Below are 22,715 nucleotides of genomic sequence, written 5' to 3' on the forward strand. Positions count from 1 at the left end.
CATTAAAGACTTTCATTGTTAAAATCAGCCATGCACCATATAAGACTCTCTGCACTACAGACCAATGGAATGCATTATAGGGGAATTTCTCTTAAAATGGTGTTTGAATATACAAACATTTGCTTTTATTTGCTTATATATCTTTCCCCAACTCCATTAAAGTTCAATTATTATAAGGCTCCAAAGTCTATCAACCTTCACCTAGGGCAATACTATCTAATAATCTCATTTAAGGCAAAAAGTTGATTCTACTGAATAACACTTAATGAGCTCTTACTAAGGGCTGAGTACAATGCTAGGTGCTTGGGATACAGAAAATATGACAAACATCTTGCCTTAAAGAAGGTCATAGTGTAAGAGCAAAAAATAAACATTAAAAACTTTAACACACTGAAAATCTAATAATAATATACACATATGCAAGGCCCAGCAGTAACAGGAGATGAAACTGACCGTGGACATGGAGGCAGGAGCAATGAGAAGCCACAAAGAAAGGGTAAGTTTTAACCGAACAAAGATAACTGACCAAGCAAACTACTTACTGACCCTGACACTACAAACGTTAAGACTCACTCTAAAGAACTAGAGTCCAAACAGATATTTATTTTTAAAAGAGAATTTTGCTATGGAAATTTAAGGAAAACAACAGTGATAACTTCCACGAACAACATCATAGCTGCCAGAGGTATCAACAGCATTTTGGGCAAACAGGGGCTAACTTCAAAGGCAAAGATGGAGAATGAGAAGTCCATGGGGGGCTTTGAAAAGTTCTAATACATTCTTGGAAATCAAGAAGACCACACACATGTGCTGGGTTGTGTGCAAACTCAGGAAAGGTCTGAAACAGCCCTAATCTCTCACCTCTGACTGCCGTTGAGGCTCTGAGGAAGCAGGAATTGACAGCAAAGTTAGAATTGTAAACTCCAGAGCACTGAAGACATGGTGATCACACATAAAACCAGAAAAGAGCTAGGAGATTTAATGGTTCAAGGCATTTAAGGAAATCTCTGTCAAATCATTAGCTGACAACTAAGATAACTAAGAAGAGACTTCAGTGACTACAATAACAAAGAACGTAGACTTCAGAAGACTAGTTCAAGAAAGTCACTATAACAAACAAACAGTAGCAAAACCACCACCACTAAACAGTGACAACAAATCCTGGAAAGTGTAGCAATCTGATCTCCAGAGCTATCACACTATACTATTTAAAATATCCGATTTTTAACAAAAGCCATAAGACATGCAAAGAAACAGGAAATTATAGCCTACTCATGGACACACAAAAGAAAAGGAACCAAAACAAGCCCTGAAGGAAGCTTGAACGTTGGACTTACTAGACAAAGACTTTAAATGAGCTATTATAAATATGTTCAAAGAATATTTAAGAACAAAACACAACCACATCTAAAAATAAAATATGAGAAAAATGTTTCACCAAATACAGGGTATCAATAAAAATTAAATCAAATATGAAAAATAATCACAGAGCCTTTCCTAGTGGTCTAGTGGCTAAGATTTTGTGCTCCCAATTCACAGGGCTCAAGTTTGATCCTTGGTCAAGGAAGTAGACTCCAAACGCCACAACTAAAGATCCCACATGCCACAATGAAAACTGAAGATCCCACGTGCTGCAACTAAGACCTGTCGCAGTCAAATACATAAACAAATAAATACTTTAAAAGAATTACATAGGTGTTCTGGAGTTGAAAAGTACAATAATGAAAATGAAAAATTCACCAGAGGGGTGCTCAACAGCAGAATTAAGCTTGCAAAATAAAGAATTAGCAAATTTAAAAAGAGGTAAATTGAGACTATCTAACCCAATAAACAGAAAGAAAAATGAATGCAGAAATTTGAACAGAATCTTGAAGACTGTGGAACACCATCATGAGTAACACAATCCCAGTATGAGTGGGATTTCCAGAGGAGAGGAGAGAGAAAAACGGACAGAAAGGGTATCGGTAGAAATAATGGACAAAAACTTACCAAATTTGATGAAAAACATTTATCTACAAATCTAAAAAAGTTCTAGAAACTCCACACCTAAATACATCATAATCAAACTATTGAAAACAAAAGACAAAGAGAGAATCTTGAGAGCACCAAGAGAGAACTGAGGTATCTTATGAAAGAGTAACACCTTATATCTCATCAGAAGCCATGGAAGCCAGAAGGCAGTGAGAGGACATAGTCAAAGTGCTAAAACAGAAACACTCTCAATCAAGAATTCTATGTACAGCAAAACTATCCTTCAGAAACCTGAAAGATAAACTAAGATAGTCTCAGATAAACAAAACCTGAGAAAAACTTCTACCAGCAGACCTGCCTAGTAAGATATATTAAAGACAGCTCCAGTTGAATGATAGGCCACTACACAGTAACCTGAATCCACATGAAGAGATAAAGAGAACCATCAAAAGTAAATAACTACGTAGGTAAATACAAAAGACAACACAAACTTATTTCTTCTTATAACTCTTTTCTTCTCTTATGTGATATAAAAGACAACTTCATAAAATAGTAATTCTAAAACTGTTGATAAGACTATAATGTATAAAGATATATTACTGTCCATATGGCATATAATACAGTTTATGATATATTTAGGTCATCTGTTACGAAACTGACAATTCATGATACTAATCATTTAGCATGAAATACGTTTCTGAGTTTTAACTTTGGGATCCTGTTTGAACATAAAATACTTCCTAAAAGTTAAAACTTTACTCTCCTGGATTTTAACTTTTTATTCAAACATAAACAAAAACATATACAAGGATATACTTATAGTGAAATGCAAGTTTTATAAAACAAGTATATTGTCCACAAAAAATTTATTTACTATAATGTAAGCCTTAGTAGCCTTTTTTGAGTTCATCTCACCCAAAATTTAAGCTTCTTCGAGCATTTGATGTTACATTTATTCTATCTGTTGACGGACTTGGAATCACATGACGTCCTGGGGACATCTTCTTTACTTCCCATGCCAACGAAGTTGGTCTGCCAATTCAAGACACACAGAAGATTAAAAGAGAAAAGAGGCAGTGGCAGTGGTGGTGGTGGTAGGGTAATCTCATCTTTTCTCTTTGTTGTTAAGTGCATGAAAACATAAGCAGATCACAACTTTTCCTTGGTACACTGTCAATCAGAAAGTTATTTACCATATTACCAGTAAATAATTCCAGATGATGCATGGTCCAGGATTTTCCATCCACTATAGCAGGTTATGGGGTTACAAAGACACGGCATAAACTACTTATATTTTAAAAGCTTCCATACACCCAGCTAAAAACACATTAAAAAGGCAATGGTACTAATTTTGGCTACTTGTATCCAGTATTGTTGGAGAGTTAAGAGTGTAGGGCAGAGATCAAGACAGACAGACAGTGCTGAGGGTTAAACTGAAGAATACACATTCATCCTCTAGCTCACCCACAAGAGCAACATCATGCACATTTCTCTGTTCTTTGCTAGAAAAGCTAACTATTCCTCCTTCTTCACTGGCCCCACACCAATCAGTTGATAGGATGCATAATCTCTACTTGAAAAAAATTTCCCCAAGCAGTATCTTCTCTACCCTATGCCCTCAATCAGACCTTCATAACTCTCCAAATCTCCTAGCCTCCTACTCTTTATTCAATCTAGTGACTGCGATTTTTTTTCTCTCATTAAAAAATGATACTAATTACCAGAAAACAAGAAAATTCATATAGATGTTTATCCAAATAAAATCTAAAACTTCTGATAATTTATTGCCAAATCATATGGCAAATAAAATTTGATGCATGAGATGATGAATGAAAGATGGATAATGCCACCTACAGGAAATTAAAGGTTGCTTTTTATATCTGTGAGCTGCCTCAAGAGGCAAAGAGAAGAAATGCTGGGAAGTTCTTAAGGTTAAAAAAAGTTGCCTCAGGGATTTCTCTGATGGTCCAGTTGTTAAGAATCTGACTTACAATGCAGAGGACATGGGTTCTATCCCTTATCAGGGAATTGAGATCTCACATGCCTAGAGCTCCTGTGTCACAACTACTGAAGTCCATACGCTCTGGGGCCCACACCTTGCAACTGGAGAGTCTACGTGCCACCATGAAAGATCCTGCATGCTGCAACTAAGACCCACTGCGGCCAAATAAATAAAATGTATTTTTTTAAAGTGTTGCCTCAGGTATATTTTTGAACCATGATGCCTGGATAGGCATAGCTGTTAAGCTTGGAGTTCGCCTCAGAATCTTTCTCAATACAATCTTCAACATAGCCACTGCTAGCCTGGAGTTTGCAAGCAAGAAAAAAAAACTAGTTAACTTCTATAATGCATTGACAGTTATATTACAGACCTTTTTTGGATATAAGGAACAGAAACTTCATTAAGCTAAATAAAAAAGAAAATAAAGATTTATAGCAAGGATATAAACTTAACAAGGATAAGGACATCCTCAAGGTGGCTCATGAGGATTAGGTATGGAAGAGGCAGGCTTTAAAGCAACACTCTCAAACTCTGAAAGACCAGATGATTTCCCTAATTTCTGCCCTCTCTGTACATCTTTTCTGTTTTCTCTGAATCTGATTTCCTCTGCTTATCTTTTCAAGGGCAATACAGTCACCAACTCCAAATCAGCATGATGATCTGGTTCAACCCCACTAAAGAATGTATCCCTCACTCCCACCCGATCTGATCACCTATTATCCAGGGGTAAAGGTGAAACTGCTTATTGCAAAGACAACCAGTTTCCTTGAGTTTGGTTTCCTGGGAACCAAGACTTCCTGGATTTGTCCCTTGGGACTCCTTCATTCTCTTGGTTTCCCCCTGGGGTTGACAGACTAGGACAGGATAAAAGATGCCTTCTCAACAGGACAGCTCCACTCACTGAGACTGAACTAAGGTTAAATCCAAGGAAAACAGCCTAGGCCTGTTTTCTCCGGGTAAAAGTGCATCACTGTAGCTTCATGTGAACTGACCCACTTTACTAAAGTTCACGCTTCACTTATAAGTCTAAACTAAATAGCAAATTGTTCTTTTGCCTGTGCACATAACCAAAACACTAAATACAGTTGGATTATCCGTCTCTGGAATATGTCTTGGCTCTCCCTACTGCCTTTCCTCGAGCCTGAGTAGCCAGCATCTAATCTATAAACTATAATGCTGAATAGCAACCTTCCCACACTACAGTCAGAAAGATCTTTAAAAAAAAAAAAAAAAGTCTGATATGTAATTTCCTTACTTAAAACCTTTATGGCCTAAAATAAGCACTAAAGTTTTTATCACGTCTACAAAGTCCGACATAATCTGGTCTCAGCCTACCTCTCTAGGTTCATCTCATGCTATTCTTTCCCTGTTCTATTCACTCCAGCCCTGCTAAACTCTGAACTCCTGGACTATTCTGTGCTCTCCTGCACCTCCAGGATATCCTATACTGTCACCTCTACCTGGGACTACATTTTTCTTTTCTCCTTGTCAAGCTAACTGCTTCTTGGTATTTCTGCCTCACGGAAATATAAGCTCCTTGGGGGAAATCCTCCTGGGCTTAACAAACTGGTTGATGGTACCTTTTATTATACTCGCAAAGTATAGTATGTTTCTTTGGGATGACTCTTTGTACACGGGTAAGTATTTAACCTCAGTGTTTCCTGTCAATGCACTGTGCACTTCATGAGGGCAGGACTGCGTCTGTTTTTCTTCATCACAATAGTCCCAGAGCCTGGCACTGGGACGAATTCCAGATGAAGGTGTGCTGTGTGCAGCTCCCCAGCATGCTGATTCCAAATGAAGGTTTCTAAAACAGCTCTGATCTTTCATTATTCCCCTAATCTCATCAATTTTCCTCACTGCCTACTACCTTAAGAAGAAATACTATACTTTTCCCTACTTTACTGTCACTTCGTATGCACTCTGAACTTCTATAGCTGTCCTTAATCCCTTCATTTGAAAGGCCAACTTTATTAAAATCCATCACATTTTTTAAACACTTCTACAACCTCCTCAAAATCTTTCCTGATCTATTCCCAAAGGAGATATGACTCTGTCCTCTGAACACCTTTAATATTGACAATTTTTTCACAGTAATCAGTTCTATTTTATCCCACCCTTAGACTACAAATTCATGAAAGTAGTAAGTGTATCTTGCTCAGCAATTACATTTCTGTACAAGATAACAAGTGCCTTGCACTAGTAGGTACCCAATAAAATACTTGTTACTGAACTTGAGAAATGCAGCTCCCAACTTTTAGATTTAGACAAGTTTCCAGTTAAGCTGAGGTCAAGTTCATTGTCAATTTTAATAAATGCTTTAGAATCTGACAGCTGCTATAAATATAAAGACCAGAATTCATTACCTGCTTTGAGCATCTGTCTTCTCTAGCTTTTCCTGTAGTTGAATCCAGTCAATTAATGCTTTGAAATCTCTTACATAGTTATCCAGCATCATCAGCACCTCCTAATTCAATACAAACAACAAATATTAGATTCCATTCTGAAACTAAAGAGCTTCAAGAAAAAAAAGTTTAAAGGACTTAGGAATTAATAATTTGTACACTAATACTCCTCATTGATGAAGCAGCAAAACCTACCGACATCTGGGGAGTGGGGGGTTATTTTCATTCTGTTTGGTAAGAAATTAGTGAAGCTCACAGTCTAAAGACCAAGAGATGGCATTGATATTCCTTCTAAAGACTTTCTCAACTGAATATTCTTTTAATCTTGTTATTGCTATATTAATAAACAGAAAAGTACATGAAACATAAATGTACTGATAAATTATTTCAAAGTAAGGACTCATGCAACCACCATCGAAGACAAAAAATTTAACACTATCAGTCTCTAATAAAAGTTCCCTGATGTCCCCCTCCAAATCACTGTTCCAAAGTAACCACTGCTTTGACTTCTAATAATTTTGCCTGATTTTGAAATTCATAACATGAACTCATTGACTATGTATTATTTTGTGGTTTCTGTCGTACATTTATTTATTGGATTCATCCATATTGCAGAATGTACCTGCCATTCACTTACTGTCATATTCCAAGGTCACTACTGAACAGTATTCTATTAACATTTACTTACCTAATTTACAGTTTATAAAAATTTATTGGTTGGTATTTATTTTAATATTTATTTACCTAATATTTACACAATCTAATGTTGATGCACACTGAAGTAATTTCCAAATTTGGGATATTACAAGTTATATGCTATTATTCATGTACATGTTCACTGCACATATGTATTATTTCTGTTGAGTGTATGATCAAGAGTATAATTGCTGAGTCACAGAGTAAGCCTATGTTCCACTTGCATACACAGTAACAAACTGTTTTCCAAAGTGGTTGCCACACCCAGCAGCAGTGTACGTGAACACTACTTGCTGCACACCCTCATCTATACCTGGAATTTCCATTTTGGGTCTTCCTTTTGTGTTTTTAACCTGAGCCATTCTGGCTGATGGGGCTGTAATGGTTTCGTTTTGGTTTTAGTATGTGTTTCTCTGATTATTAATGATTCTTAGCACTTTTTCATATGCTTATCAGCCAACCTCTTTTTGTAAAGCGTTTTTTCAAGACTCATTCGGTTTTTCTAGTGTCTTTCTCTTTTTGATGTGCAGGAGAACTTCTTTTGGATATGTGCCTATTGTCAATTATATGTGCAGCACATATAAGCTCACCTTTTCACTCTCCTAATGGAATGGAATCTTTTGATGAACAGAAATTCCAGATTTTAAGGTGGTCTAATTTATGACTGTTTTATCTAAAGACTGATATTATTGTGTCATTTTTAAGTGTTCTTTTCCTATCACAAGGTCAGGAAGATTTCTCCAAAATTATCTTTTAAAGCATGAGTCTGTTTCTATGGGATCTCTTCTATTACATTGGTCTATTCTTATACCAGTAGTAAATTATAATGCATTGCTACAGCTCTAAAATAAATCTCAAAACTCAGTAAATTCTCCAACTTTGTCTTTGACCTCAAAGTTGTCTAGGCTAATTCCAGCCCTTTTTGCATTTCCATACAATTTTAGAATCCCCTTGTCAAGTTCCCAAGGGTAAAAAAAATAGAATTTTAATTGCATTTGCATTGATTCTATAGAGGAACTGAAAGAAAACTGATACTCTTATAACATTGTTTTTCTAGTCTTTACAGACCTATTGTTCTATATATTTACCTTACTCAGTGTGTCTCAATAATGTATTATATTTTTCTGTGTAGAGGTCTTACATATCTTTTGTTAGACTCAACCCTAAGAATAAATGGTAGTTGCTTTAAATTTTTTTTCAGTTAATGTTGATTTTCCTGGATCTCCTAAGTGTGTTTATGTGTGTGTGTATACATATACATATACATGTGATCTGTAAATAATGACAAACTTATTTCTCTCCATAAGTCTCATATCTTTTATGTCTTATTCTCTTATTCCTGTGCTGGCCCAAGGCTGAAAAGAAATAAAGACAATGGCCTATCTTGTCTCATTCACAATTTCAGAAGGAAAGCTCTCAACATCTCACCATTAAGCTTGACGTTTACTCTAAAATTTTTGGAAGATTCCTTATATCACTAAGGATATTCCCTGTTATTCTCAGTTTACTAGTTTTACCATGAATGGGTGCTGAATTTCATAAAGTATTTTTCCAAAATCACTGACATGATCATATGATTTTTCATCTTCACTCATCTAATCTGGTAAATAACATTAATTTCACATTCAAATGTTAAAGAAACATTGCAGGACTGCAAAGAACCTAACTTGATTGTGATGTACTGTCCAATTTTTAAATCACTAGATTCAATACATCGTTATCTGGTTTAGGACTTATGCATCTATACTTCAGTGTGGCCTATATTTTCCTTTCTAATAAGACTTTTGGTTATCAAGGTTATGCTGAAAGGAATTCTCTATTTTCCTATGTTCTAGAAGAATTTGCATAATATAGGCTTTTTTTCCCCTCAATTTTTACTGAGATATAATTCACAGACTATAAAATTCACCATCTTAAATTATGCAATTCAGAGCTGTGCACCATATATACACAGAATTATGCAACTGATTCCAGAACATTTTCATCATCCCCCAAAAGAAACCTTTAGCAGTCACTCCCCATTTTCCCTTTTCCCCAGCCTTTGGAAACCACTGATAACCTTCTATATCTACGGACTGGCCTCTTCTAGACATTTCATATAAACAGAATCATATAATATGTGGTCTTTTGAGGTAGCTTCTTTTAGTTAGCATAATGTTTTCATAAGAAATGCTGGGCTGCTTGAAGCATAAGCTGGAAGATTGCCAGGAGAAATAACAATAACCTCAGATATGCAGGCGACACCACGCTTATGGGAGAAAGTGAAGAGGAACTAAAAAGCCTCTTGATGAAAGTGAAAGAGGAGAGTGAAAAAGTTGGCTTAAAGCACAACATTCAAAAAACTAAGATCATGGCATCCAGTCCTACCACTTCATGGCAAATAGATAGGGAAACAGTGGCTAACTTTAATTTTTTGGGCTCCAAAATCACTGCAGATGGTGATTGCAGCCATGAAATTAAAAGATGCTTACTCCTTGGAAGGAAAGTTATGACCAACCTAGAAAGCACATTAAAAAGGAGAGACATTACTTTACCCACAAAGTCCATCTCGTTAAGGTTAAGGTTTTTCCAGTAGTCATGTATGGATGTGAGAGTTGGACTAAAAAAGAAGGTTGAACGCTGAAGAATTGATTCTTTTGAACTGTTGTGTTGGAGAAGACTCTTGAGAGTCCCTTGGACTGCAAGGAGATCCAACCAGACCATCCTAAAGGAGATCAGTCCTGACTGTTCATTGGAAGGACTGATGCTGAAGCTAAAACTCCAATACTTTGGCCACCTGATGCAAAGAGCCAACTCATTTGAAATGACCCTGATGCTGGGAAAGGTTGAAGGCAGGAGGAGAAGGCGACAACAGAGGATGAGATGGTTGGATAGCATCACCAACTCAATGAAGATGAGTTTGAGGCTCTGGGAGTTGGTGATGGACAGGAGGCCTGTCCATCACAGGGAGGTGCTGTGGTTCATGGGGTCGCGAAGAGTCGACATGACTGAGCAACTGAACTGAACTGAACTGAATGTTTTCAAGACTCATCTACCTGGTAGCATGCATCTGTACTCCACTCCTTTCTATAATTAATAACTGTGTAAACACAACTTCTTTTATTCACTTTCAGTTGATGGATATTTAGGCTGTTCTCACTTTTTGCCTATTATGAATTCTGCTGCTGTGAACATTCATGTACAAGGTTTTATGTGAACACATGTTTCTAATTCTCTTGGGTGTGTAAATGGATTTGGGTTTCCTGGGCCATATGGTAACTCTAACATTTAACATTAACTACCAAAATTTTTTCCACAGTAGCTGTACCATTTTACTTTGCCACACTAGCAATATGAGAGGGCTGCATCTCCTTCAATCCTTACCAACATTTGCTATTTTCTGACTTCTTGACTCTAGTCAACCTAAAGACAGTAAACTGATATTATTGTTTTTATTTGATTTTCCCTGATGACTAAAAATGTTGAGCACATATTCATGTGCTTATGGACATTTGTATATCATCTAAGCAAAAGTGTCTATTCAAATTCTTCGTCCATTTTTTAACTGGGCTATTTGTCTTTTTTATTTTTGGACTGCATTTTTCATATATTCTGTATATTAGATTTATCAGACATATGGTTTGAAAATATTTTCCCTCATTCTGTGAGATGTGTTTTCACTTGTGAGTGTCCTAATAACACATATAAGTTTTAAATTCAGATGAAGTTCAATTTACATATTTTTTATTTGGTTACTTGTGCTCTGGGTATACTATTTGAGAAAGTATTGCCTACTCCAAGGTTACAAAGATTTACATCTATGTTTTCTTCAAAGTTCTATAGTTTTAGCTCTTACGTTTAGGTCTTTGATCCATTTTCAGTTAAATTTTGCATATGGTGTGAGGTAGGGACCCAAATTCATTCTTTGTGTGTGGATATCTAGTTGTCCCAGCAACGTTTGCTGAAAGGCGATTCTTTCCCCATGAAATAGTCTTGGCACCCTTGTCAAAAAAGACAGTGACCAGGGCTTCCCTATTGGCATACTTGCCAATGCAGGAGACATGGGTTCGATCCTTGGTCCTGGAGGATCCTACATGCAGTGGAGGAACTAAGCCCCTGTGTCACAACCATTGAGCCTGTGCTCTAGAGCCCGGGAATGGCAACTACTGAAGCCACATGACGCAGCTACTGAAACCTGTGCACCACAGAGCTCTTCCTTTCTCTGCAGTGAGAAGCCACCACAATGAGAAGGCTTCACACTGTGACGAGAAAGCAGCCCCCACTTACTGCAACTACAGAAAAGTCTGCTCAGCAACAAAGAACCAGAATAGCCCAAAATAAATAAATAAATAAAAATATTCTAACAAAAAAAGTGACCACAGATCTTATGGATTTGTTGCCAAGATCTCTATGTCTATCCTTAGACATAGATCTATATGCCTATCCTTATCCTGGCAACTCATCATTTTGATTATTATTACCTCAATAATAAGGTAAGCTTGAATTCAGGAAGTGTGGGTCCTCCAGCTCACTCAGATTTTACCAACTGTTCCACTAGTGTACTTTTGTTGTTGTTCAGTCACTAAGTCGTGTCTGACTCTTTGTGACACCATGGACTGTAGCACACCAGGCTTTCCTGTCCTCCGGAGTTTGCTCAAACTCATGTCCATTGCAAAGAAGGCAATGGCAACCCACTCCAGTACTCTTGCCTAGAAAATCCCATGGACGGGGGAGTCTGGTAGGCTGCAGTCCATGGGGTCACAAAAGTCGGACATGACTGAGCGACTTCAATTTCACTTTTCACTTTATGCCAAGAAAGGTCCATCTAGTCAAAGCTATGGTTTTTCCAGTAGTCATGTACAGATGTGAGAGTTGGACCCTCAAGAAGGCTGAGCACTGACGAACTGATGCTTTGGAGGAAATGAAGCACTGAAGGAAATGGCAACCCATTCCAGTGTTCTTGCCTGGAGAATCCCAGGGATGGGGGAGCCTGGTGGGCTGCCATCTATGGGGTTGCACAGCATCGGACAAGACTGAAGCGACTTAGCAGCAGCAGCAGCAGCACATCCATTGAGTCAGTGATGCCATCCAACCATCTCATCCTCTGTCGCCCCCTTCTTCTCCTGCCCTAAATCTTTCCCAATATCAGGGTCTTTTCCAATGATGCTCTTTGCATCAGGTGGCCAAAGTATTGGAACTTCAATTTAAGCATCAGTCCTTCCAATGAATATTCGGGATTGATTTCCTTTAGGATTGACTAGTTCAATCTCCTTGCTGAACAAGGGACTCTCAAGAGTCTTCTCCAGAACTACAGCTTTGAAAGCATCAGTTCTTCAGTGCTCAGCCTTCTTGAGGGTCCAACTCTCACATCTGTACATGACTACTGGAAAAACCATAGCTTTGACTAGATGGACCTTTCTTGGCAAAGTGATGTCTCTGCTTTTCAATATGCTGTCTAGGTTTATCATAGCTTTTCTACCAAGAAGCAAGTATCTTTTAATTTTGTGCCTGCAGTCATCAACTGCAGTGATTTTGGAGCCCAAGAAAATAAAGTCTCTCACTGTTTCCATTTATCCCCCACCCATTTACCATGAAGTGACGGGACTGGATGCCACGATCTTCATTTTTTGAATGTTGAGTTTTAACCCAGCTTTTCACTCTACTCTTTCACCTTCATTAAAAAAAAAAAAAAAAAAAAAAACCACTCTCTAGTTCCTTTTCATTTTCTGCCAACAGGGTAGTGTCATCTGCGTAATATCTGAGGTTATTGATACTTCTCCCTTCAATCTTGATTCCAGCTTGTGAGCCATCTAGCCTGGCATTTCATGTGATGTATTCTGCATATAAGTTAAATAATCAGGGTGGCTTTAGAGAAGAAAAATAATCTAATCCAAGGTCCTACTGAGAATCATGCTTGTATTTAATTGTCCTGTCTTCCTCATTCTATTACTGCTCTTCCTCAGTCGTTCATGACCTCATATTTTTAAAGAATACAGGCAGTTATTTTGTAATATGTCAATCAATTTAAGGTCAAATTAAATGAATTATCAGAAATACTACATTAGTGATGCTGTGGTCTTCTCAGTGCCTAATATAAAGAGGCACCCACTATGTATATGTCCTATTACTAATGATAATAAACTTGATAATTTGATAAGTGGTATCTAACAACTCCCCACTTAAACTTCCTATTTTTCTCTGTACTTAAAAACTATCTTTTAGGGAGATATTCTGTAACTATAAATATCGTGTTCTTCAACAAATTTCACTAATTTAAGATTCATTGGTGATTCCTGCCTGGATAAATTATTATAATAATTTCTAAATGATGGTTTTCTAATTCCATCATTCCTTATACATTTATTACTTAGCATTCTGTTATAGAAAAGGTGCTTTCTCTTCTCCCTTATTTGACTATTTATTAATTTACTTATTCATAATAGTATGGATTCATCAATTTCTATAGTCTTGAATGATCCATTACTATCATTATTTATTTTAATACTTGAATTGTTCCAGATTTGGCAAATGGGAAGTTGTTGATGCTGGCTCTTATGTATTTCTGACTTGCTACCATTGTGTTGAAATAATTTTTGCTGTATTGGGTTAAATTTAAAATATTATGTAAGTTATTTTCATATGTTTCTTTTTGCCTTTTTAATGTAACAAGTAGGAAATTTAGAAGTACATATGTGGCTCATGTTATATTTCTATTGGGCAGCAGGGACAGGTTATAGTAATGTGGCAAATCTAAAAAGATGAGATATTTTTAAATGATAAGTTTCTGATTCTACCGTTTGATCCAGTAACTAACTGTGCAAGTAAAATATTAGGCAGAGGTTGGTCTTAACAAAACATGACACATATAGAAAAGACTGTAATTTTACTTGACACTAAACTCAAGTTGAGTAAATAGTTTGCTGAGCCAGAGGAAAGAGTGAGTATGGCCTCACACTTCAATAATACAATTATAACAGCAACTATGAAAAGGCTGGGGGTCTGATCGCATAAGGTAAAATGAGACCACTTCCTCTGTGAGTTTTCTGTCTACATGAAATTTTTTTTTTTTTTTACTGCTAACCAGAATTTCCACTCTCTTTCTAGTTTGGGGAATTGGGTTTTTGCACAAACGAAAAAGGAGAAGATCTTTCTGCTCTCTACTACTTGACAGTTAAGCACAGTAATATGATCGGAACTTAACTAATCAGACTCACTTGCCTGGGACTCTGAATCTCAAGCAAGCAAGGCAAAGATAAAGAGGAAATCGTGGTATTAAAAAAAAAATAGCAATACATCCTAGCCAGATGTTTCTCCGCAAAACCTCCCTGGTTTCTGCCTATTTTCTAACCCTGATTCATGGGTTTCAGTATCAAATCTGTGACCTATCCTCTCAAAGAATTAATTTTTCCATTTAATCAGCTAGAGTCTAATTCTATTGCTAGCTACTTGCTAACCACTAAGCCATGATAAGCACAATTTAAGGAGGATAGATAGGTAAAGTAGACTACAATTAACCAAGTGTGATAATAAGGAAGATTTTAACATCACATCATAGTAGGAACTACAGTAAGAACTGGATGACTAGGCTTAAAGACTAATGGGACGGTATGATAAACATCTTCACATAAAAGAGGTTATCATAAAAGGGATTATATTATTTCCACATAAATACAAGTTACAGAACAAAGAATGCTCAGTGAAAATGACAGAGTTTCACCTGCCAGAGCTGCCTCAAAAAGAGAATTAGTTACCAGAGAGAATATGGTCAAGGGTAACTGTATAATGGGTAGGTGGATGAGACAACTTTACTAACAGTTCTAAGATTCTATGATTTACTCACCAAAATAAAATGTGTTAGAAATCCACTATGTGTCAAAACACTGAATCAATAAATTCAAACCACAAGAGAGATGTATTCAGTGATTTGAAACATCAGTAGCATGCTAGCAAATGCTGCTCTTTAGCCTGAGTGAATTAAACAGAAGATTATTCCCTCAGATGTCCAATGTAACATTTATCAGTGGTACTTTATGACAGAAATTGATTACAATTTACAATCCCTCTTAAAGCAAATTTCTACCCTCTCTAGTCTTGTTTAGAAATTTTTATTCTAAAGAATGGGCTGAATAAGTAAAACCATTAGTGACAAAAGATGTTACATAATGAGTAAATGTCAGAGGATCATCTAATGAATGAAGAAGTCACATAGTCTACAGTCAGTCACTTAATTTTCAAGATAACACTGAGTTTAGTGATCTGGTTGTGACAGCGCAGAACCCAAACCCCACTGCATTGACTCCTGGCCCACTGCTCTTTCTGCTAAGTCATACCTCCAAGATGTTCTATACCAGCAGCAAGAAAAATAAAAAGAAGAAAAGATAGGAATGAAAAAAGTTACTAGCAAATCCATTATCAAGGGCATGCTTCCCTCCAGTGTTCCTCATCAACTTTTTTTACATTTACTACTAAACTGAAGCTTTCTGAAATCAAATTTTAAAAAAAAATACTGGTTAGTCTTTTAAATAATCTTTAATTCTGCTAACATATATGTGAAATCATCAGTTTAAAAAGAAATATATTTGGAAAAGTAAATGTCTAAAATTTTACCAGCATTTCTAAGGCAAATGATACAAAGCTGAATATATCAAAGGACATTATAATTATGCATGATGTAAAACCAGTTTTCATAATATGGGTCACCTGCATTCTGTTTATCAAATACAGCATTTGCACAGACACTAAGCCTCCAATAACAAAATACATTTAAAACTGACTGGATTTCACAGGAATCACTTCTAATTCAGTTAATCTGCACTCTAATTTTCCTCTTTAGAAAATCCAAAATCACATTACTGTGACACTACATTCGACTCATCTCACAAAGACCTTTTTCTTAGCACTGACTAGTTTTACATGAGAGTGGCAATGAAAATTTTACACAAGAAAGATTTAAACGCATAAGCCACTAAGATCCACTCCATGTTTGACAAAAGGGAATCGATGTCAAGTTTAGCTATGTGCAGACATTGCTTAATTGGCCATAGTTGCCATTTAAATGCATAAGACAAAGAACTTTAAAGTGTATTCACTTTACCAGTACCATCCTATTCTCATCTTACTGTAAAGACATGCCAGTCTCACTTTACTATAAAAGGCAACTTTCCAATTCTCCCAGAAGATGACTATCAGAAAATGACAGCTAGCTATAAAAACGGTTATTTGTTTTAAAAATATATTACTTTTCCATAACAAAGTACTGGACTCATGGTTTAGTATCAGTGGGCCTCAAAGACCTCAAAAACACTTTTCACTTACAATGGTTTTTTTTTAAACATACAGGTACACTTTGGAAACCAGACCCAAGACTAATAATAAATATATGCCAAGTTATTCATAAATGAAATATAGTATCACCCTCACTTTAGTCATAAAAGTTATATTCTACTTTAAAAGACTCTCCTGACATAGAAGTACTGTTTATTTTCTTTCTCAGGTAATCTTATTGTCAAATCACTGGTAATGAAAGTTTTCTATGATCAGGAAAAGGAAAATTTTAAAACTTTAGTTGACTTCCTTTTCTCAATTCTACTAATACAATTCAAATTCTTTAATTAAATTCATTAATTTAAGCGACCTACTTTAGGGCACAGAAAGATTTACTTCACAATAATTTCCTTTAAAAGTTGTCTACTGATTTCCCTTTTCACTGAAGGAAAAAAAAGAAGAAGAAACCTTCAAAAAGGCAAGAATATAAGCAGCTATACTTCTGATACAAGTTGGCACAGAGAAAGTACATTTGGTGGCTTAAACAACCTATTTTAAGGAATGTTTAGCTCACCGTTATCAGAAATGATCAGAGTGGTACCATGCAGCTGTAACCTGAGTCGTGTTTTACGAACAAGGGAATACAAACAAGACAAGCAGCTGGAGCAGCCTCACAGTCACTGATGCACATCTTTCTCCTTACAGCTATGAAGGCTATTTTGTTAAGCAGGACGAAACGGAACAAAAGTGGCTCTGAAAGTAATGTTATAGGCATTCAGATAACTACATATAGATGTACAGCTAAAATTACCAATTAGTTTACCAATTGGCTGCAACGGATTCGATCGGTTTGTAACTAATTCTAGTTACTGGCGCACAGCAGGATGGTTGGCGCCATCCCTCTGTCCTCCTGACACACAATACTAGGTGCACAGACCCTTGGGCCCAGACATCAATACAGCCCTCCAACTCAGCTGCAGGAATGAGTACAGTTGTGCCCTCTGTGATGATGAAAGAAGTGGAAATAACCATCACATGAGAATGGACTCTTACAAAAAGAAAATGCATTTTTTAAACTGCTAATATAATGTTTAAAAAAGAAATCATCTGAAAGCAAAATGGCAAGTAAATCACTTTCAAAAACTGTCTAATAATAGTATTCACCCAGTCATCTTCATTCCGTTATCATTTACCTCTTTCAAATATCTCCCCTTAATTCTCAATATAAGCAAGCTGGAAAAAGAATACATACATAATATATTCAACAAATAAAAGCCTACCAAATGAAAATCTGCTAATGAAAAGCATTCTCCTATAATTTAATCCTTACCAGGATCTTTTTGGATAAATAAAATTTGCAGTTGCCTGGGTAGTAATACAAATATGTTGCTTCAGTGGCTAACTAATTTTTAATTGCAACTCATTTGGAAGTTGCTGGACCAGATGTTCTTTTTTTTTTTTAATTTTATTTTTACGTTATTTTACTTTACAATACTGTATTGGTTTTGCCATACATTGACATGAATCTGCCACGGGTGTATACGAGCTCCCAATCCTGAATCACCCTCCCACCTCCCACCCCATATCATCTCTCTGGATCATCCCCATGCACCAGCCCCAAGCATCCTATATCTTGTATCGAACATAGACTGGCACTTCGTTTCTTACATGATAGTATACACGTTCACTATGGAAACAGTGTGGAGATTCCTTAAAAAATTGCAAATAGAACTGCCTTATGACCCAGCAATCCCACTGCTGGGCATACACACCGAGGAAACCAGAACTGAAAGAGACACATGTACCCCAATGTTCATCGCAGCACTGTTTATAATAGCCAGGACATGGAAACAACCTAGATGTCCACCAGCAGATGAATGGATAAGAAAGCTGTGGTACATATACACAATGGAGTATTACTCAGCCATTAAAAAGAACACATTTGAATCAGTTCTAATGAGATGGATGAAACTGGAGCCGATTATACAGAGAGAAGTAAGCCAGAAAAAAAACACCAATACAATATACTGACACATATATATGGAATTTAGAAAGATGGTAATGATGACCCTGTATGCGAGACAGCAAGAGACACAGATGTATAGAACAGACTTTTGGACTGTGAGGGAGAGGGCAGGATGATTTGGGAGAATGGCATTGAAACATGGACCAGATCTTCTTATGCTGTTTCCCATTATTAGAGACCTATTGTGACTAAGTGTAAGTAGACAAAAATGCTCAAAATGATTATTATAATGCTCAAAATCAACATTGCTGTTGCTGTTCAGTCGTGTCTGACTCTTTGCTACCCCCATGGACTGCAACACACCAGGCTTCCGTGTCCTTCACTATCCCCCTGAGATTGCTCAAACTCATGTCCATCGAGTTGATGACATCATCCAACCATCTCATCCTCTGTTGTCCCCTTCTCCTCCTGCCTTCAACTTTTCCCAGCACCAGGGTCTTTTCCAGTGAGCCGGCTCTTCACATCGGGTGGCCAAAGTACTGAAGCTTCAGCATCAGCATCAGTCCTTGCAATGAATATTCACGGTTGATTTCCTTTAGGATTGACTGATTTGTTCGTGCAGTCCAAGGGAGTCTCAAACACCACAATTCAAAAGCACCAATTCTTTGGCATCCAGCTTTTCTCATGGTCCAACTCTCACATCCATACATGACTAATGGAAAAACCATAGCTTTGACTATACAAACCTTTGTCGACAAAGTCATGTTTCTGCTTTTTAATATGCTGTCTAGGATTGTCATAGCTTTTCTTCCAAGGAGCAAGCATCTTTTAATTTCATAGCTGCAGTCAGCATCTGCAGTGATTTTGGAGGCCAAAAAAATAAAGTCTGCCACTGTTTCCAATTTTTCCCCATCTATTTGCCATGAAGTGACGGGACTGGATGTCATGACCTTTGTTTTCTGAATGCTGAGTTTTAAACCAGATTTTCACTCTCCTCTTTCACCTTCATTAGGTGGCTCTTTAGTTGCTCTTTGATTTCTGCCAGTAGGGTGGTGTCATCTGCATATCTGAGTTTATGCTGGTTTCTCCCAGCAATCTTGAGTCCAGCTTGAGCTTCAGGCAGCCTGGCATTTCACATGATGTACTCTGCACAGAAGTTAAGTAAGCAAGGTGACAATATACAGCCTTGATGTACTCCTTTCCCAACTTTGAACCAGTCTGTTGTTCCATGTCTGGTTCTAACTGTTGCTTCTTGACCTCCATACAGGTTTCTCAGAAGGCAGGTAAGGTGGTCTGGTATTCCTATCTCTTTAAGAATTTTCCACAGTTTGTTGTGATCTACACAGTCAAAGGCTTTAGCATAGTCAATGAAGCAGAAGTAGATGTTTTTCTGGAATTCCCTTGCTTTTTCTATGATCCAGCATATGTTGGCAATTTGATCTTTGGTTCCTCTGCCTTTTCTAAATCTAGCTTGTACACCTGGAAGTTCTCAGTTCATGTACTGTTAAAACCTGGCCTGAAGGATTTTGAGCATTCCCTTGCTAATTGACTATGCTCCAATATAAAATAAAAAGTTTAAACTTAAATTAAATTGAAAAAATACAACACACTATAATTAATAATAAGACAGTAAAATGTGTAAAGTAAAAATTCCCCAAAATTCAAAGAGATATTGAAGAAACTGCAATAGTAGTGGGAGACTAAAATATTTCAGTGCCTGAGAGATCAAGGACATTAAAGAACAAGCTAATAATTTAGAGTATGTAAACAGTGACTTTAAAAATATAAACATTAATTTTTATCTGTAGAGAGTCCACTTTACCTACTCCTATCTGTCCAAAGGATATTTGCAAATACTTAACTTCTTTACTTTATCCACATCTATCAGGCTTCTGTTATAGCCATTTCCTTCCCCATGAAACTTCAGTCCCATGGTCCACTATTCCAACTATTCTCTTAACCTCTTCAATCTTTTACTTAATGAAATTCCACTGAATCTGCCTTAAAAATACCAACCCATGACTAATTCATCTACCCGCCATCTTTGGGCATTTTTAGCAAGTGACTGAATGGCTAGTAAGCATTCCATCAGGGTAGAAGGGAACCATATAACTGTGTAGACATATCTTTACCCCAACAATGTATGTGGTCTCATTGCTTCACACAGACATTTAACATCTATTTACTATTTATCTACACAGTATTTATCTATTACTGTGTTCCAGTTCCAGTTCCAAGAACTGATGACAGAGTGGTAAACGAGACAGTGTGGTTTCTGTCTTCTGGGAGCTTCATGTCTAGTAAGGGAGACAGATGTAAAAACAACAAAATAAACAATTATGCAGTTTCAACTGTGATAAAATGTTTCTAGGGAAAGTATGCTATGAGAGTACAGTCAGGCCATACGTGCCCAAGCAGAACCCATGGATATCCAGGGCTGAATGCATTACATCATTTTATAAAAGGGGCTTGAGCATCCGTGGATATTGGTATCCACATGGCAAGGGTAGGAGAGGTGTCTTGGAATCAATCCCATGCAGATAAGAGGGTGAACTCTATATCAGCAGGGAACCTGATTTAGTCTGAAACATGATAAGCTCTCCTGAGAAAGTGACACTTAAATTGAAACCTATGCTAGGAATGGGAGTTAGATAAAAGGGATGAGGGAGGTGAAGAGGTGCTGGGCAAGAAAAGTGAGGATGAGTGTCTCGGCAAAAAAAATCAGAATGTGGAAAGGTCTGAAGACTTGCGGGTACCTGGGATGTTTGAGTAATCGAAAGAAGGCTGGTTTAAATGAGGGAGGGAGGAGAGAAAAGTAGTGTGAAATGAGGTTTACACAAATCAACTTACTCAAGATTTGAAGGTCATGCTGGAGATTTTAATGCACAGAGCTAAGGGAAACTTTTGAGGAGCTATAATCAAAGAAATCAGAGCTCATGTTTAAGTATCAGTTTGCCTATCGTATAGAGAATGGATTGGAAGGATGCAGGGAGTCCTGCTAGAAGATTTCAATTGTGATCCAGGGATTTTACTAATATAATGGCAGCTTGGACTAGAATGGTAGCAGTAGAGAATAAGAGAAGTGGACAGGTTGGAAAGATTTAGGAGGTAATACTCAAAGAGTATTAAAAAGCAGAGACATTACTTTGCCAACAAAGGTCTATCTAGTCAAAGCTATAGCTTTTCCAGTACAGATGTGAGAGTTGGACTATAAAGAAAACTGAGCACCAAAGAACTGATACTTTTGAACTGTGGTGATAGAGAAGACTCTTGAGAGTCCTTTAGACAGCAAGAAGATAAAACTAGTCCATCCTAAAGGAAATAAGTCCTGAATATTCATTGGAAGGACTGAGGCTGAAGCTGAAACTCCAATACTTTGGCCACTTGATGCAAAGAACTAACTCATTGGAAAAGACCCTGATGCTGGGAAAGGTTGAAGGCAGGAGAAGGGGACAACAGAGGATGAAATGGTTGGATGGCATCACCAACTCAATGGACATGAGTTTGAGTAAGCTCCAGGAGTTGGTGATGGACAGGGAAGCCTGGTGTGCTGCAGTCCATTGGGTCATCAAGAGTCGGGCATGACTGAGCAACAGAACTGAATTGAACTCAAAGAGGTCCATTCATTGGACAGTGGCTGGTGTGGGGTAAAGGGAGGAAGATGGAGGGACTACCTGCCAATTCAGGGAAGAAAAATATATCTCCAGGTTTAGGGTAGAAGGAGTCATCATGAACTTGTTTCTATATACATCAGTTTGACATGCTTATGAAATATCCAAGTGGAGATGCCAACGAGGCTATTTGGATATACAAGTCTGAAAATCAGAAGAAAAGTACAGGCTAGAGATATAAATTTAAGAATCATCAGAAAAGCAACAATAAATTAAGCCATGGCATGGAGAAATCGCAGAGGGAGAAACTAATAGTGAGAAAAGAAGATGGTCTAAGATGAGCCTTAATGAATTCCCAAAAGCTAAAGGTCAGGTGGAAAAGGAAAAGCCAACTAAGAGGAAGCAGAGGCAGCAACCAACAAAGAAGGAAGAAAACTAGCAGTGGTGGTTCTATAAAAGCCAAAGGAGAGAGTGCTGCAAGAGGGGAGTGGTCAACAGTGTGAAATGCTACTCAGAGATCAAGGGAGGGACAGAAAAACACCCACTGGACTGAGCAACGCTGAGTGACTTTAATAAGAGTTTAATAGGAGCTCTGATAGGGATGTGACACCAGGTTGGAGTAGACAAATGAGTTCCTGAGAGAAAAGGAAATGGAGGCCGCAAAAAGGCAGGTGTCTTCTAAGAAACCTGGCTAAGAAGGAGAGGAGGAAAATGGGGTCTGGGACAGTAGATGAAAGAATAAGTAAAACAGAGATAGGGTTTGGGGGTTTCTTTTTTTTTTTTTAATTTTTAATTTTTTATTTTTTTTAAATTTTAAAATC

General features: G+C 37.2%; 1 protein-coding gene across 2 annotated transcripts in view; it reads right to left on the bottom strand.

Annotated features, from left to right (window-relative positions):
- Positions 1-22,715, bottom strand: part of SCAPER (S-phase cyclin A associated protein in the ER) — a 400,712-nt gene that overhangs the window by 320,309 nt on the left and 57,688 nt on the right. For both annotated transcript variants that reach the window (XM_018066270.1, XM_018066269.1), the window contains exons 6-7: positions 6,340-6,440; positions 2,887-3,003 (exon numbers count right to left, since the gene is read on the bottom strand). In XM_018066270.1, the coding sequence (XP_017921759.1) occupies positions 2,887-3,003; positions 6,340-6,440 (218 nt within the window). The remainder of the gene's footprint in view (positions 1-2,886; positions 3,004-6,339; positions 6,441-22,715) is intronic.

The sequence above is a fragment of the Capra hircus genome, chromosome 21 (genome assembly GCF_001704415.2).
Source record: "Capra hircus breed San Clemente chromosome 21, ASM170441v1, whole genome shotgun sequence".
In the NCBI taxonomy this organism is placed as follows: domain Eukaryota; kingdom Metazoa; phylum Chordata; class Mammalia; order Artiodactyla; family Bovidae; genus Capra; species Capra hircus.